The following is a 15,463-nucleotide window of genomic DNA, read 5'->3' as shown; positions in this document are numbered from 1 at the left end:
TACTTTTGCAGAACTCTGTTTCTCCCTGAAGTGGCTGGCCAAGCTTTGGATATGTTGTTTAGGGACTGCACCTGACTTCCTAGTAAGTTTTAATTGTAAGTGTATATAGAGAGTAGTGGGCATTCTTACTGCAGGGAAAGCCGAACGGTTTATGTATAAATTTATTCATAGAGAGGCAACAGGGCCAAAGTCTGGTCACGTGGATTTTGTCAGGCAAGGTGAATTTTATTAGGCGATATTTCAAGACTGTAGACTTTCATTTATGTCTCTGTGTTGATAGAAAGTTCCTTATAGTTATTTTTGGATCTTCTATTAAATAAGATTGATATGTCAGTAGACTATACTGTACAGGTAATGGTGTGGACCTGGTAATCATATGGCAAGTTGTCTGATGACTCTGGTATTTGGAGGGTTTTTTTTCTGATATTATTGGGGGAAGTATCAGTGGTGTCTGAAATGTTTAATACAGGTAGGGGGAGAGTTCCTTCCAAGCCTGCATTAGTTTAGTAGTAGAATTACCCCTTGCAGGTGCTCACTACTTAGTGGCAGCCAACAGTTCTACAGAAGTGGGCTGTGTAAAGGTAGTAAGGAAAGGGTACAGTTCTGGGCAGATTGTTGCTAAATTTGTTGAAGGGAAACCCCATTTTGAGATACTGTGATTGAGTTTGGGTTGTGTGGAATGGATTTGGAGATGGACTTGGAAAAGAATGTCTTACAGAAGGATGGGATGTAATTCTCTATATACAATAGCACTTGTTTGCATGGAGCTCTCTCTCCTACTCATGGTCGAAGGGAGAGGCAGCATGAGGATAGTTATAGATGCATGATATCCTCCCTTTCACTACCAGGTTTTTATATCAGAAAGGGCAGCTTGGTCTGTGCTTACTTAGGATAGTCCTGCTTTAGGCAATTGTGTTCTGTAGGGAAGAGAACTATTGAAGTTATGGGTGCGTATAATAATGTAAGGATGTGTATAAGGAATATGTGCCTGACTCTACTTTTTTTTTTTTTGTCTTCGACTGTATTTAAAAGGAAGGCATCATATAGTGTTCCCATTTACTTGCATGCTGTCTGATAACTATGACTGTTCATTGCTGCTAGGGACCAGCTGGATGTGAGAGAGATGAAAAATTGTGCAGCTCTTTTCCTAACTGTTCAACTTTCTTGATATCGATAATTGCCAAGTGTTTGGCACTTGTAGGGCATGAAGTTACAGTATGGATTCACGCTGTTAAGCTCACTTTTCATAGGCACCAGACACCTGTAAGCCATAAGATGCTTTGTCACCTTAAACTTATGGGCTAGCTATGCTTTGCTGAGTGTCTGAGTCTCATTTCAGCAGGGTTATAAGAAATTTTATCATAAGGAGACTCAGACTGGTTGAATGACATGACACGACACATGGTATATTTAGTCTTAAAGCAATGAGTATTATTTGAGAATTTTTGTTTGCATTGCATAAATGTAATTTCTTGTTTTTCTTTTAAAAAATAATTGCAAAGCATTCTAATATATTTTTAATTTTCCTGTGACTCTTGCTGTAACGCAGTTGTCGAAGTGGTAAGTTCAGGTTGTCAGTGTACAAAACCCCTACTTTTCGAAGAAAACACTAATGGAAAGGAAAAGTTGTAAATATTACAAAACTAATAAGTAAACTTGTCTTCTATCGAGGTAGAGAATTTGAATTGTTAAATATTCTGAATGCTTTGTTTTCCAGCCAGAATACAAGATAGCAGATCCAATTTGTACATTTTTATTCTCCGTCCTGGTTCTGATAACAACAATGACTATTCTCAGAGATGTCCTCAGAGTTCTTATGGAAGGTGAGCAGTTGTTGCTTTATTTGATATTTAAAGTCTATTTATGTTCTCTGGGAATAAATAATTCCACTCTATGCTCTAAAGGGCAAATTTTTTCTGGTCTGTAACCTGACTGAAGATGCGTATGACTGTACGTTTCATCCTGCATGCAATAACAGTTGACATTATTTTCATCCATCAGTGTCTAACAAAAACTGCCTAAAAATAGTCAGTGTCTAACAAAAACTGCCTAAATATTAATTGTGTTAATCACAACAATTTGAAATATCTTGTAACCTGCTAGGGATGGCAGTATTTTAGGTGTCCTAAAACAAAGGATCTTTCTTTTCTACACCCATGCTTTTATAGTCTGTGTAATTAACTTGGATCATGATACTGTAGTGTTTTAATCGGAGTAAAATCAATTTCATTCATAAATCATACTTTCTAGACATTACCTGTGGGAGCTACGATACAGTAAATTATAAACTTATAAAAGCAGGCTGAGTTGCTGTCCCCAGTGATCCAAATACATCTGCTCAAAACACAATCACTGCTCAAACTACAGTCATTGAGTGCTTTGATATTGGGTGGGAGTCGCAAACTTAGCCCCAACTTCTGGAACAAACTTCTACATGCCAAATAGGGTAGTGTCCTTATCACCTTCAAGGTAAGCCTAGATAATTGCGGAAGCCACCTCACATTCTAGACTGGTCTATTGTGTTGTCTTCCCAGAGGTTGGAGGAGTTAATGAATGTGTTTTTTTTATTTGCTAGGCTTGTAGTGGTCTGCAGAGTGTTTGAATCGAAATTACCTATGATCCTATGAAAGGAGTGTGATGCATGTTTGTTCAGCACTAATATTCAGGAGTTTGCTACACAGAGTGGCTCATAACTAAAAAGGCAAGTCTGAATGCAGTAATATGGTGTTCTTTAATTGTATCAGAAGCTTCAAAGGGAAATATTGTGAACGTAACATGTTATCAGCAAACATTCAAAGAGGAAGGTTGTGACTATAACAGTTTATCAGCAAACAATGCCATGGTTGCTCAGGCACTGGACATGTTAATGTTCTCATAAAAATCATACAGACTTTGCAGCAGGCAAAGATGTATTGATGTATTTGACATTTGTTAACCGAGCTAGTCCTATTGAGCAAATGCCCTTTTTCAGTGGAGGCCCAGGGAGAAAAGCTCCACAACACAATTAAGAAAATTATATGTAAACAGTACAATTTGACAAAATCAAGAAGTTGAGTACAATATCAAATATATGTACATATATTTCAGAATGCAGTAAGAAACAAGGGAGACCGAACGTGAGCTTTAATTTTACTTATAACAATGGGAACCAACAACCTGCCTAGTGATTGCCTAGTCAGAATCCGGACAACCTTAAATCCTGTTAGTCATGTTAAAAAAAAAGTTAGCACGTCAACACATATGGCAATGGGCTGTACTCATAGTATTTCATAAGGGAAGAGGGTCACATCAGGTGCAAATGGTTTGAACCTTCATCATGACCAGTATTTTCTTTTTTTTTACCAAATCATAGAGAGTCATAACAGAATTTATCCAGGTTAATGACACAGGGGACCCTAACCTAATCCTGTTGAATACAGAACACCGTGGATTTAAGTGGATATGCTGACTTTGGCATTTTATAAGGAGGTATCAATGACACTAGAATGATTAACAGTGCATACTGCTCTTCTTGACCTTTATTTTATACCATCTTAAGGGAATGTTCAACCCATTAAAATCCTTCATGGTCTAGCCTTGTGTATGGATAAACAACTGGGCACAAGTCAGGATAGGGGGAGTACCTCTCTGCTTTGATGGTTACCACTAGTGTCCCACAGAGCTTTGTACTAAGACCTCTTCATTTTGGACAGTTATTTTCAAATATAAAAGTGAGAAATTGGCTTTAGGTAACTAAATATGCTGATTACAAACTTTTTTGCAAGGTGGGTTACAAAAATACATCACCATGTGCAGTGGTAATGGTAGTAAATGTAGCATTCTAAGACTGGGCAGAAAGCAGACAAATTATGGTCACCAAATGGCCAGCTCATCTAAAAAGATGCAGTGATTAAATATCAATGGACAGTGGTAGACCACCATTTCAGCTCTGATCAGTGTATCTATCTGTGTCTGAAAGTCTCATTCTGTAGCCTGTCTAATTTCGGAAGTGTAAGTAGCAATATCCAGTTGCTCCAGTGAGGTCGCTCTACACTGTATACCTCAATGATTAAGATCCATTATTGAATATAAAAGTTAAGTAGGTACTATTCCGTAGTAGAAAATTTTTAAGGTTAAAAAACGGAACTCCTTTAAAAAGGCTATGAGAGTTTTCTTATCCTGTTTCATACGGACTGCATAGAAATAACCTCTGTCCCGTAAGGCTGTGTCTGATCCTATCCACCAAAATTAAATGACTAGAACTTAGCACTGGGGAAGACAGCACAAATCATGAAATCTGATAGTAAATATAAATGTCAGTAATGGAAAATGATGACTGTATTACACAGCACTGTCCTAGATTATGGAGCCTACAGAATAAGTGTACTCTTCATATGCTCTGTAGGTCGTCAACATGCACAAGTCACCAATCCGAACACATCTGTCAGTTTGACAAATAAGCTGCTTGAAAATCTGTAGGCCATAAGCATGAAGCCAGATTGAATCTAAAGGTGCAGTGTCTACCTACTCCTTTGTATTTCTAAAGCCTTGTAGTAGAATTTCCCACTTTCTCTCCCAAGCTACTCCTGTCTGTCAGAACAGTCTGGAACTGTATTATGATCATCTGTGGAGTACATATCCCTTAGGTAGTACACTGTGGTATCCTCTGCATTATCCTCTCCAATATGCTACAGTGTTCTTAGTGTACTCTATGGTTTTGACTGGGTTTTGCTGTGACCATGTAATAAGTGACACGGCATTGTGTTTCGTGTAGATTTGAAAGATAGTTTGTGTTGGGATTATGCAGTAAGGAGATGCATTTGGGCATATACTAAGACATCTTTGTTTTATTTTTCCTGTGGCCTGGTTCAGGGTAATAGTTTTATAGTATTTTACTTTATTTTGTGCTTGTTAACCAGATTAAGTGCACTAAATGAAATGGATCCATTTCAGCCATGACTCGACCACAGGAAAAAATATTACAAATACATCAGTAATGAGTGTTCTGTAGAGTAGTTATGCTGCAGTCTGCTGTAAGTACATTATAGAATATAGACAGATAAAATGATACGATAGTCGTTTCTTTACTGCTGTAAATTGTTCATTGTTAAACAACTAGACTAAACGTAAATTGTTCATTAAACAGCAACTAGACTAAAAGTAAGTAGAATTAGTCAACAATTATTGCTTGGCAGTGGTTGGCTTTCCGAGAGTGGCATTAAATTGACTCAGCAGTGATTCCTATTAGTGGTCATCTGACTGATAGTGGCATTGTATTGATTAGAACAGCAGGGCCTCCTCCCAACCAAAAAAAAAAAAATCATACTGGATGCCACCTGTGTAAACGTCATCTTACTATTAGATTAGCGAATGCTACTAAAAGAAATGCCTGATCATTATCTTGGAAAGTTAGTCCAAATCTTGCTGCATTTTCTGCTGGAAAGCTTCCCTCCTTTCCAGTGGAAGGGGAATGCCAATGCAAGATATTCAAACACTTTGTAATCAGTAAATGTATCAGTAATTGCTTTTACTGCAAACTGCTTAGTTACACCACACTGCAAATGGACAAGCATCATTTACAGTTTTTATGACTTAAAGGTGTTTTCTGAATGAACCCTAAACCCTTGTAGAAAAGGATCAAGTGTTTGGCTTCACCTGGTGTCCAGAGCACCTGAGAAATTTTATCCATATGAAGTAGTAAACTTCTCTGATTCCAATGAATTATTAGAATTCTCATAGTAATGTGACTTTCTTGGTGTATTCTGTATAATTTCTTGTCTTGAAATTCTTATTGGCTTTGGACACTAAGCAAATGCCAGTCAGCGGTGCGCGTGAGCTGTGACATTTTCCTCCACAGCTAGTGGTAGCTATGAATCTGTCTACTTTGCCTAGCTCTCTTTTGTAATAGCGCCGTGCCTTGTGCAGTCACCCTCTGTCTGAAGTGATCCCGTTGTATATGTTCAGAATAGGTAGGCACTGGTTAATCAGTTGCAAACCACCACCCCCTGTGGCTCTCATGCTCTTCTCTACCTTTGCTGCTTAATGTGCCTCACAGTGGTTTTCATCCATTAGCTTCGTATTTCTGATTCCAGTCAGTCTCTGTAGTTCTTTCCCTGTAGTCTGAGTCTGTGGCAGTGCAGCTTCTGTGGGGTTTTCTTCATTCAGAAAGAGCTGTTAGTATTCCTTCCATTTGCCTTTGTCCTGTGGACTGGTGTGCAGGTTGTTGTTGGCATCCCTAATGAAGGGTATCCGTGACAACTATCTTTATTCCTCTTGTCTTTGCCTTGCAACCTAATAGTTACATTACGCCATCTACTGAGTCACTTGGTAGAGGGCTGCTGATGCCATGCTTTTTCAACTGCTGTCTTAATGCATACTGCAATGCCGATTGGCAGTAATTGCGGTACACAAACCAATCAGAATCCATGTAGTGGAGCCACAGCTGTTGAGTGTGGAACAGTGGTTTCGCTCATCATTAAATACGGAGCGTTCCACATAATCCGGAGCACTTGGATGCTTAGCTTCCCCAGCCCCTTAGGTTTGTATAAAGTTATTTCTGTAAGCACCCAACAATGATCCTTTCTACTCAGTCCCCATATCACCTGATTCGCTTCAATTTCACCCAGCCACCCCCCAGCATGAATCCACCCACTTCCCCACTATGTCCACCAGTTTTATTTACCTGTTTTCCCATCTATTTGACTATAAGACTAGTTTTAATTTCAAAACTCCCCTCAGAAGATCGGGATCTTGGGATCTAGTGCCAAGCTCCGATACTTTTAACTCGCACACCGCACCTCAAGCCCATGTTTCCTAAGGCACATAATCACACATTCAGTGGAGCAGTAGCAGCATAATACTTAAATCACTATATGACATAATTCTACAGCTCCTTTGATTAAGGTTACTTTAATTTCTAATTTTTGTCGCTAAACCCCACACACTCCAGTTTCACAAAAACATGTTCGGCTGACGCACACACATGGCTCATTCCACTTAACCTTCAGTTTTATCGGACACTCCCCACTACAGTACCCCTCTAATGATCAGTTAAGTAATATAAATCCAGTTATGTGCACCTACATTAAATGGAAGCATTCCTGATGATGCTCCTGAAAGCTCCATCCCAATCCAGTGCTCCCTATTTAATATTTATGCCTAGCCTCTGCATGATAAGTTAAGGTTATAACTTAGATCATGTCAATACATTTCATACTGACAAGATGGTTTTCTTTGTGCTTTAACAGTGCTAACAAAAATGTTCAGTAGTAATATGAATATAGTGAGAGCAAATGACAGACACAGGTACCCACATTCCCTCCCACAGGATCCAAACTTTTAAGCCTTTAACATGATCAGGCACTATTTAACAACTGGTAATAATAAATGGATGCCTTTAGATTTATATTTGAAATGCAGAATATATTTAACCTATGTTTTTTAAGTTTAAAATGTTATCTTTTTTGAACAATGTGATTATACAAGGGCTGTCCAGGGCATCCCCAACATGTCATAAACGATGCAATAAAGGCTGATGCCCCCAAAACACCCACAAACAATGGAGGATGACCCTGGTCACACCCCCTCTAAACACAGTAAATAAAGCTGTAGTTGCACCTAGGAAACTAGCACTGTAAAGCACTAGCAACTTCCAATAAAGAAGGAATACTCTATTAAGAAAAAAACAAGCCTTGAGTATTTCTTACACTGAGATTTTTCAAGCTGGGACCTTTAAGCTAACTGGGACCTTCCCAGCTTGCACTTTTTCCTTTTGACTGATTTTATTTTACTGGCTTAAGTCAAGTGGCACTAGAGACGGCAATACTAAATATGGACACCAAAAAGCTACTTTAAGCAAAAAACCTGGAAAGTGGAATGGCACACCACACCGATTAGAGAGCTAAGTTGAGGGCTAAACTGATTGTATGAATTAGATCCTCCAGCCTGACCACTAAATCAGTGAAGGGCAACAGTACGCACAGTGCAATGGAAGCAACGACCCGATACAACAGAAACGTGCATCAGTACCCTCAACTCTTCTGATCTTTCCACATAGTAATCATTAAACAATGTTACTTTAAATTGTGTTTAATAAATAAAACCTTTAACCTGCTTTTAAATAAAACTATCCCATTGGATACACACCTAGTTTATACCACAACAAATTTTATTTTACAACAGGGCCAGATCGGTACGACCATCCCCCCTTTGAGTGGATGGTGAGTGAGCGATTTTCATTGAGAACTTTGTCAAGATTCCATTAAAAGTAACTAAAGCCCCAGTATTGCCATAGTAATTTAACTTCCACATCCCCAGTGTTAGCAAGTCTATTCATTTCACACCATGATCATTTCTTATTCATAACTGAAGTGAGACAGTGGTATCTTTATCGTTTACATTTAAACCGATAAACACCGTTCCAGATTGCATTCTTCTTTTGCAAGCTAGCAATTCCATTCTTTGGTCTTGTCTTCTGTTCTTGATGGAAGTATGGATAAAAGTAGGCAAGTATGATTAGTAATAAAATGAAAAATGTATATTTTGGTGCATCATGAATACCTCCCACTCAAGACTAAAAAGGTACCTAATGCACTTGTGTGACGTTTTGAAATTCAGTAGGTGGCCATTAAAAAAAAAAAAAAAAAAAAATGCCTTGTATGTTTATGCTGTACAGTAACAGTTTTTATCTTTTGCTTGGAAAGATCTGAAACCTGATTGGACTGCTGAGAAACTGTGCAAGATGCAAATCTTGCTTTTCACTTTCATTTGCAGTTTGTGCGACATGAAGATAGTTTTTTAAACTGATAAAAAATCTACTGTACTCTGTTTTATTCACACATATTTTGTTTTGCAATACTTTGTCAATTGGTGCTGCATATTCTGTGGATAGTACAGCCAATAGCAAACAAAAAAACTTATTGTCTCTGCCAAGGATAATGAGTCCCATTGATAGTACAGAAACTAAGATGCTTTGCATTGAGAAATAGCTGTGTCAATGTTGAAACACTGCTTACTTAAATTTATTCCTTAAGTGCATAACTATTTTTCCTTCAAAGATTTATTAAATGTCTTTAATATCTTTCATTAAAATGTTTCTTGTGCAGTTATTTTCTGTACAGTTCATTACAGGGGGATGGGGCAAATACAGTATGCATTGGAGATAATCCTTTAATTTAATTTTTGTTTACTGACCTTGTATTGGTTTATTTGGGGATTTATTGTTATGGAAATTCTAAACAGCAGCTACTTGGTATTTCTTAAACATGGAACACTATTTGAGCCCGTTTTACTCTGCACATTCTTTGTAATACAGTTGGAAAAAACCTTGCAAATAATAGCATGAGCAGAAATACAAAGTGCATTTTAACACTATACACAGTTCTTAAGGCATGTTTGAAACTCACTGAAGTGATCCGATGTCTTGTCAGTGATTAGCCATTTACTGTTCACTTTAGTTAGCGTACATATAGTCTGTGCATGTAGGTAAGAGAGATGATGGAAGAATACTTGGACAGGAAATGAGATAAAGACCACATTACTCTTAGAAAGATTTCCAAGATAGCTTCACACTGATCTACATCTTAATTTCAGCTCTCCCAGTGTGAAAAAAGAAACTAAGAAATAAGAACCAGCGAGATTTGTTTTTTTTTGTCCGCTTGAGTAAAATTTGGATACTGGCTAGTATGTACACTGCCTAGATGCCATCAAAGAAAAAAGAAATTTAGAGAACCTGAGAGAAAATCCATCATAAAACATCAAGAGAAAATACTGGCTAGGAAGAATCTTGCATCTGTTCAGCAAGAAGCTATTCAAGCTTCATCTTTTTTTCTACTCAGAAAGGCAATTAAACATTGAAGCTGCATATTAAATAAAAGGTGGGGAAAATAGAAAAAGCTTCAACTATTCAGATATATTGATAACGCTACAAACTTCAGAGGCTGAAATGAAGAAAAGGCTGGCTGAGACTTCTCAAGAAGAGCTGTTTCAAAAAGTGGTAAAGATAAAGGTCTGTGCAGGCAGAGAAAAACTGAAATTTTCTGCTGTACCAGAGAAATTAGAGGGTTTAGACTATATTAATTTTATGAACACTTAAATAAGCAACTAGAGTGGTATTCCACAGCAGGATTTGTTAATTGAAAGATTACACAGAGTGTATGTGCCAAACCTAGCCATGAGAAAGTAGCCAAGGCATGTATTAGTAAAGATGCAGTCATACCAGCAGAAAGAGTTGATCCTGACAAAACTGTCAGAAGGAAAAAGTATTATAATTTGGAGACTGCAGAATGTTAGTGACAAATTATTCACTTTACACCAGGAAGGAGGGAGGCAGATTTATACCAGCAGTCAAATGTAGAGAGACAGGTGTGAGATTTAAGGTTCTGTATCCAGATGCCCCAAGAATATTTTTTTCTTGGAAGATCAAAGACATTTATGATGCAGAAAAGGCTAAGGAGGAGATGAACTCCTTTTTTTTAATATATTAAAAAAATGAGCTGGCAAAAGAAGGGGTCTCTGGTTCTCATTTTTCTGAAAATAAAGCTCATAGATGAACTTCTCCAGTGAAATCTTTTCCAATCTTACAATGGAAAATGCTTGAGAGACAGAAAAAAGCACAGGAGTTTACTAGAAGATTTGGGAGTACCTTGGACTTGAACCAGAGTCTAGTGTTATGATATGGAGATGAACAGGAATTAGACCAACAACACTGAAAGCAGTGAAGAAATGGGAAACTGTCACATTCGTGAAATATGGGTTTGCAAGAAAATGCAGCTGAGAAAGACTGGACTTTTGTTGATTTGGTTAAACTTGTGGGTTGACTGTAAAGCATATACCCCTTTGTCATTAATGTTTAGAATGACACTAAAAGGGGGAAAAGTATATAAGTAAAACAGTTTTTAAGTATTTGTATAAAACATTTTGTGATTAACATATACAGTAAAGCAGTTTTGTGCAGTGTGTAGTCAGATATATTAAATATGGCGGAGTCCCTTCAGTGAATTAAAGTAAACAAGTACTTTTTCACTTGTAAGAAATATAGGCTTTAGAGTATAGCAAAAGATGAAAGGCTGGCCAAAGCAAGTGGAATGTTAATATGCTGTGATCTTGGGCTGCTGAGGTGGGGTGTAAAAGTGCACTGATTATATGTAAAAACAGAAAATATCTTAATTCTATAAGGGTGAATGTCTTGGATTAAAACTCTTGGCTAAAGCTTATAAAGTTTTTTTTTTTAAGAAAGTAGGCTTGAAAATAATGAATGCCTCACAGCAAGAGGTTCTCTGGTTCGATCCTCGGCTGGGGTGCCTTCTGTGCGGAGTCTGCATGTCCTCCCTGTGGTCGCGTGGGTTTCCTCCGGTGCTTTTCTCCCACATCCCAAAGACATGCTGCAGGTGGATTGGACACTCTAAATTGGCCCTAGGTGTGCATGTGAGTGTGCCTCCTGTGGAAGGTTGGGCGCCGGGCTGGCAACTCGACACCGTAAAACTCCACTGCCATTCAATGTGCGGACAAGGTGATCCGCTGTGGCGACCCCTAACCGGGAAAAAGCCGAAAGAAGAAGAAGAAGGCTTGAAAATAATGAAAGTCATGAAAAATACCAAATTTCTTGCATCTTAAAATATTAGCTTGTATTTTTCATTAGCAAATGTTTAGTGGGAGTCAAAAAGCTTGCTGCCAAGGCAGCTGCATATTCTGTTCTGAGTGAAATGTACAAAGATTCATTGCTTACTACTTTTACATGAAGATGAGCGGTGTACATTTGCAAGCAATTAATCTTGACCGTTAAAAGTTGGTTTTCTGAAGGCATTCAAGCATTTTCTCCTTCTGGGAGGGGAACAAAGAAAAGCACAAACAGCAGTCTGTGTAAGAGGGAGCACAGGCTGTAGCATGTGAAACTTTAATGTTAGGTTTAGTAATATCTCTGGGTGCAGCTGTCATTTTGGGGGTAATTGTTCCTGTATGGATGGTTAGTTTTTGAAGATGTACATAGTTCTAGAGAGAAAAACTACTATATAAAAGATCAGCATGCTAAACAGTGTGTGCATCTAACGTGGATGTTAGAAATTTAAAAATAAAACACTGCCATGTATAATAGGTGGGAACAGATTTTATTGTAATGGCTGCACTATTTGTATTATTTTGGCACATAAATGTCCGTACATGTATAGATAAAAATGAAAGTATTGAATTGTATTAAGAAATACAGAGCACCAATAGTGCTGCAGGAATGAGCATGTGAATTTGACAGAGGATTTCAGGATAGATATTCAGCAGAATATAGGGGACAAAGGAAAAAGGGGTGTAATTATACTAATTGCTAGCGAGGCTGCAATAATTATAGAAGAGGGAAAAGACTATGGTAGATTTCTGGTAGTAGGGGGATGTTGGCAAGGGAGGAGGATTAAGCTGGCATGTATTCATCTCTCTCCAAAAATTACTAGTTTGGAGCTTATGAAAATTTTAGTAGAAATCAGGGAATTTTATGTGTGGGTGGGGATTGGAATGTGATTTGCAATAGTGAGTATGTATCTGGGGGGCCTAAAAGGGAAATGTAACAAAAGATGGTATATTTCTAAAGAAATTTATGAAAGCGTTTGGTATGGAAGATGTGAAATCAGTAATACAAACTCTGACAGGCTAGACTAGATAGAAATTATATGTCACAATTACACATGGTGACAGTGGGCATGCTCATACAGGGGGGATGTTGGGATTGATATGCTATTTCTACACACAAGGTTATACTGGGCATGCTCATAGACTTAGAAACAAAAGGCTTGTTCAGATGCACTGACTCAGATTGCACAAGGTGACAGTGGGTACCTACCAGTACATGAATACAACAGCCATTATGGTGTAATGCTAGGCTAGGTTTCACACATGGTGTGGGGAAGGTGTGGAATGTATCCTCTTGACCTGCTAGTCTACTTACTGATGGAGACTGCATATGTGTACATGTATTGATGTGTGTTTAGATTCCATGCGTGTGCAGTGTCTGATGTTTGAAGGTTTACTGTTGTCTTAGTACATCATGCTGTTGCAATGCAGCCTCAACATTGCCAACTGTATATGGTGATATGCTCAAAGTACAATAAGCTGTACTTTAGGTATGGACAGATGTTTGGACTTTACTACTAAGTGGTGGGGCTACTTTGCAGATGAATGATTATGGAGGACAGCTCACAGGTGTGTTACAACCATTCCTACAATAACCTGTGTAACTGCTACACCATGGTTCTGTTAATTGAAGTGGAAGACGCACAACATAGAATGCAGTAAGGGTGGCACTGAAGGCAAACCTCAACACCTGTAACAGTAACAACTCCCTTGTGCATATATCAGCACTGGTGTCAAAGGAAATAGTACACTTTGTAGCACGTGTGATAGTGTTGTAACTCTGTAATACCTATCATGAGATAGGCAGGTGTTTGATTTACAGTACTGGCACATGTGGGTATGTGTGTGTCCCCATATATGTCACGTATGGTGGGGAATACATCCCAAATGTTTTTCTCTCCTGAACACTGTGGGTAGACATCAGTACAGAGTGAAGTGTAGAAAGAAAGGCATAGGCAGGTGGTTAAATCTCACACATGTCAAGTGTCTGTATGTGTGTGACATAGGTGTATATCTTTGTGAATGTCACTGTGTGTATATATGTATGGCTGTCCTGTCCCTGGGGTGAGGCTGTATTTTACCATAGTGAAATGTTAAGGCCCCCTCCCCCATCCACTCAATGCAATCTAGTATCCCTCTTGATGTCCTCAATCTTAGAAGGGCATTCTAACCACCTGTAAACATGTACACCCTGGGGTAAGGCTTGTTATTACATAGCCGACTGATGAACCCCCCACCCCACATTCACTCACTGCAATCTAGTATCCCTGTTGATGTCCTCTATCTTAGGCCATTCTGAAAACCTGTACATGTGTAATCTCTGTGGCACATCTTGTAATTGCGTAGTACTATAATGATGATTTGCACATAGGCAGGGGTTCTCATCCCAACACTGGCAACTGTGTGTGTGTGTTACTGTCTGTGAATCTCTCCGTGTGTGGGTGTGTCTGTGTTGACATCCTGTCATGTGAGCGGGTATTACTGCTTTCCAGCGAGAAGCCACTTTTTCCACTGGCCTTTACCCTTGTCATCTGCTATACGAGTCTTTTACATCCTCCCTGCTTCAGGTAACTATACCTGTGATGTCTCCCACTATGGATGTGATTGCTCTGAACACAGTAGCTTACTACACAGCTGTCATGCTCTTGGATCATTAGATCAGTAAACATAATTGAAACTTGGGAGATTAAAACTGCGATGTGGAAGCTACAAAGTGCATGCAGGTATTGTCATACAGACCTGTGAGTAGTCAACATTTACATATGGGACACTAACTGCAAACACTGACATCCCCCAGCACATGCAATTACACCTAAAAGAGGAAGGCAGAACATCAAGGTCAGCATGCAATTACTGTTACACATGATGCATACTGTCAAACATACCAAATGCATTCTAAAACTGTACTACATGGTATGTCCATTGCCTGTCAAACACTACTCAACAATATTAATCTACAATTGTCTTCCTAGTATGTTCACCCTGTGCATCAGACCATATGAGCATGTCCCTGCACCAATGATGTGGATGACAGGGACGCAGCACAGGCATCATCATATGCACAAAGTGATGTTTGCCAGAGGCCTAGGCTGCACCATTGGATGATATCGTGTGTGGGTTAGGGCCTTTGATATCATTGGGCATGTGTGGATGTTATGCGTGTGTGTTGAGGTGCCCTACATTTGTTTTTGGTGTGTGTGTGTGTGTGTGTGTGTGTGTGTGTGTGTGTGTGTGTGTGTGTATGTATGCACACAGGTCTGGCATGTGACTGGCCTACACTGGGGTAATATTGATGGCTGCAGAATGTACAGAGCAGGTTCCACAGTTCACCGTGTCCGGCCACATTACCTGCACCTGCCAGGGGTTTGCACAGGCACGACCAGGCAGAGGTCCAGATTGGGTACTGTTGATGACACATGTCCACTGGAACCATGTCCCTGTTGGGACCATCCAGGACCACATGCACGTGGCCTGCTGTGTCCTGGTGTGGACAGCACAGCACCAGATGCACTACAGCCACTATGGGAGTGGGCATGTTGAAGTAGCATGTTCACGTAGACCTTCAACAGGTGATGTAGCTAGCCTACATCCACATGCCCGATGCCTCACTCCCACAGATGTTCCAGCACAGACATTCCACGCTTGAGGATTGACATGCCATGGTCAAGGACTCCCACCATCTCACCCAATCGTCTCTCCAAGACATCTGCAAGATGATGGTGAGCATTTGCAATTGCCTGGGTGTTGACCATTTAAAGAACGGACAGCATCCCTCTGAAGCCTCAGACCTTCTCTGTTGTGCTGTTCAGCACATGCCCGTGGCTCCATTATGTGTTTGGTGACACCAGCTGATGTACTTTGTCTTGCAGGG

At 39.3% G+C, this 15,463-nt stretch overlaps 1 protein-coding gene across 2 annotated transcripts in view; it reads left to right on the top strand.

Annotated features, from left to right (window-relative positions):
- Nucleotides 1–15,463, top strand: part of LOC122792288 (zinc transporter 2-like) — a 502,472-nt gene that overhangs the window by 405,916 nt on the left and 81,093 nt on the right. For both annotated transcript variants that reach the window (XM_044060060.1, XM_044060061.1), the window contains one exon: nt 1,718–1,823. In XM_044060060.1, coding sequence (XP_043915995.1) covers nt 1,718–1,823 — 106 coding nt within the window. The remainder of the gene's footprint in view (nt 1–1,717; nt 1,824–15,463) is intronic.

The sequence above is a fragment of the Protopterus annectens genome, chromosome 1.part2, assembly GCF_019279795.1.
Source record: "Protopterus annectens isolate FY-2018-M chromosome 1.part2, PAN1.0, whole genome shotgun sequence".
In the NCBI taxonomy this organism is placed as follows: domain Eukaryota; kingdom Metazoa; phylum Chordata; order Ceratodontiformes; family Protopteridae; genus Protopterus; species Protopterus annectens.
Note: the sequence above shows the minus strand (reverse complement) of the source record. Positions and strands in the feature narration are given on the sequence as shown.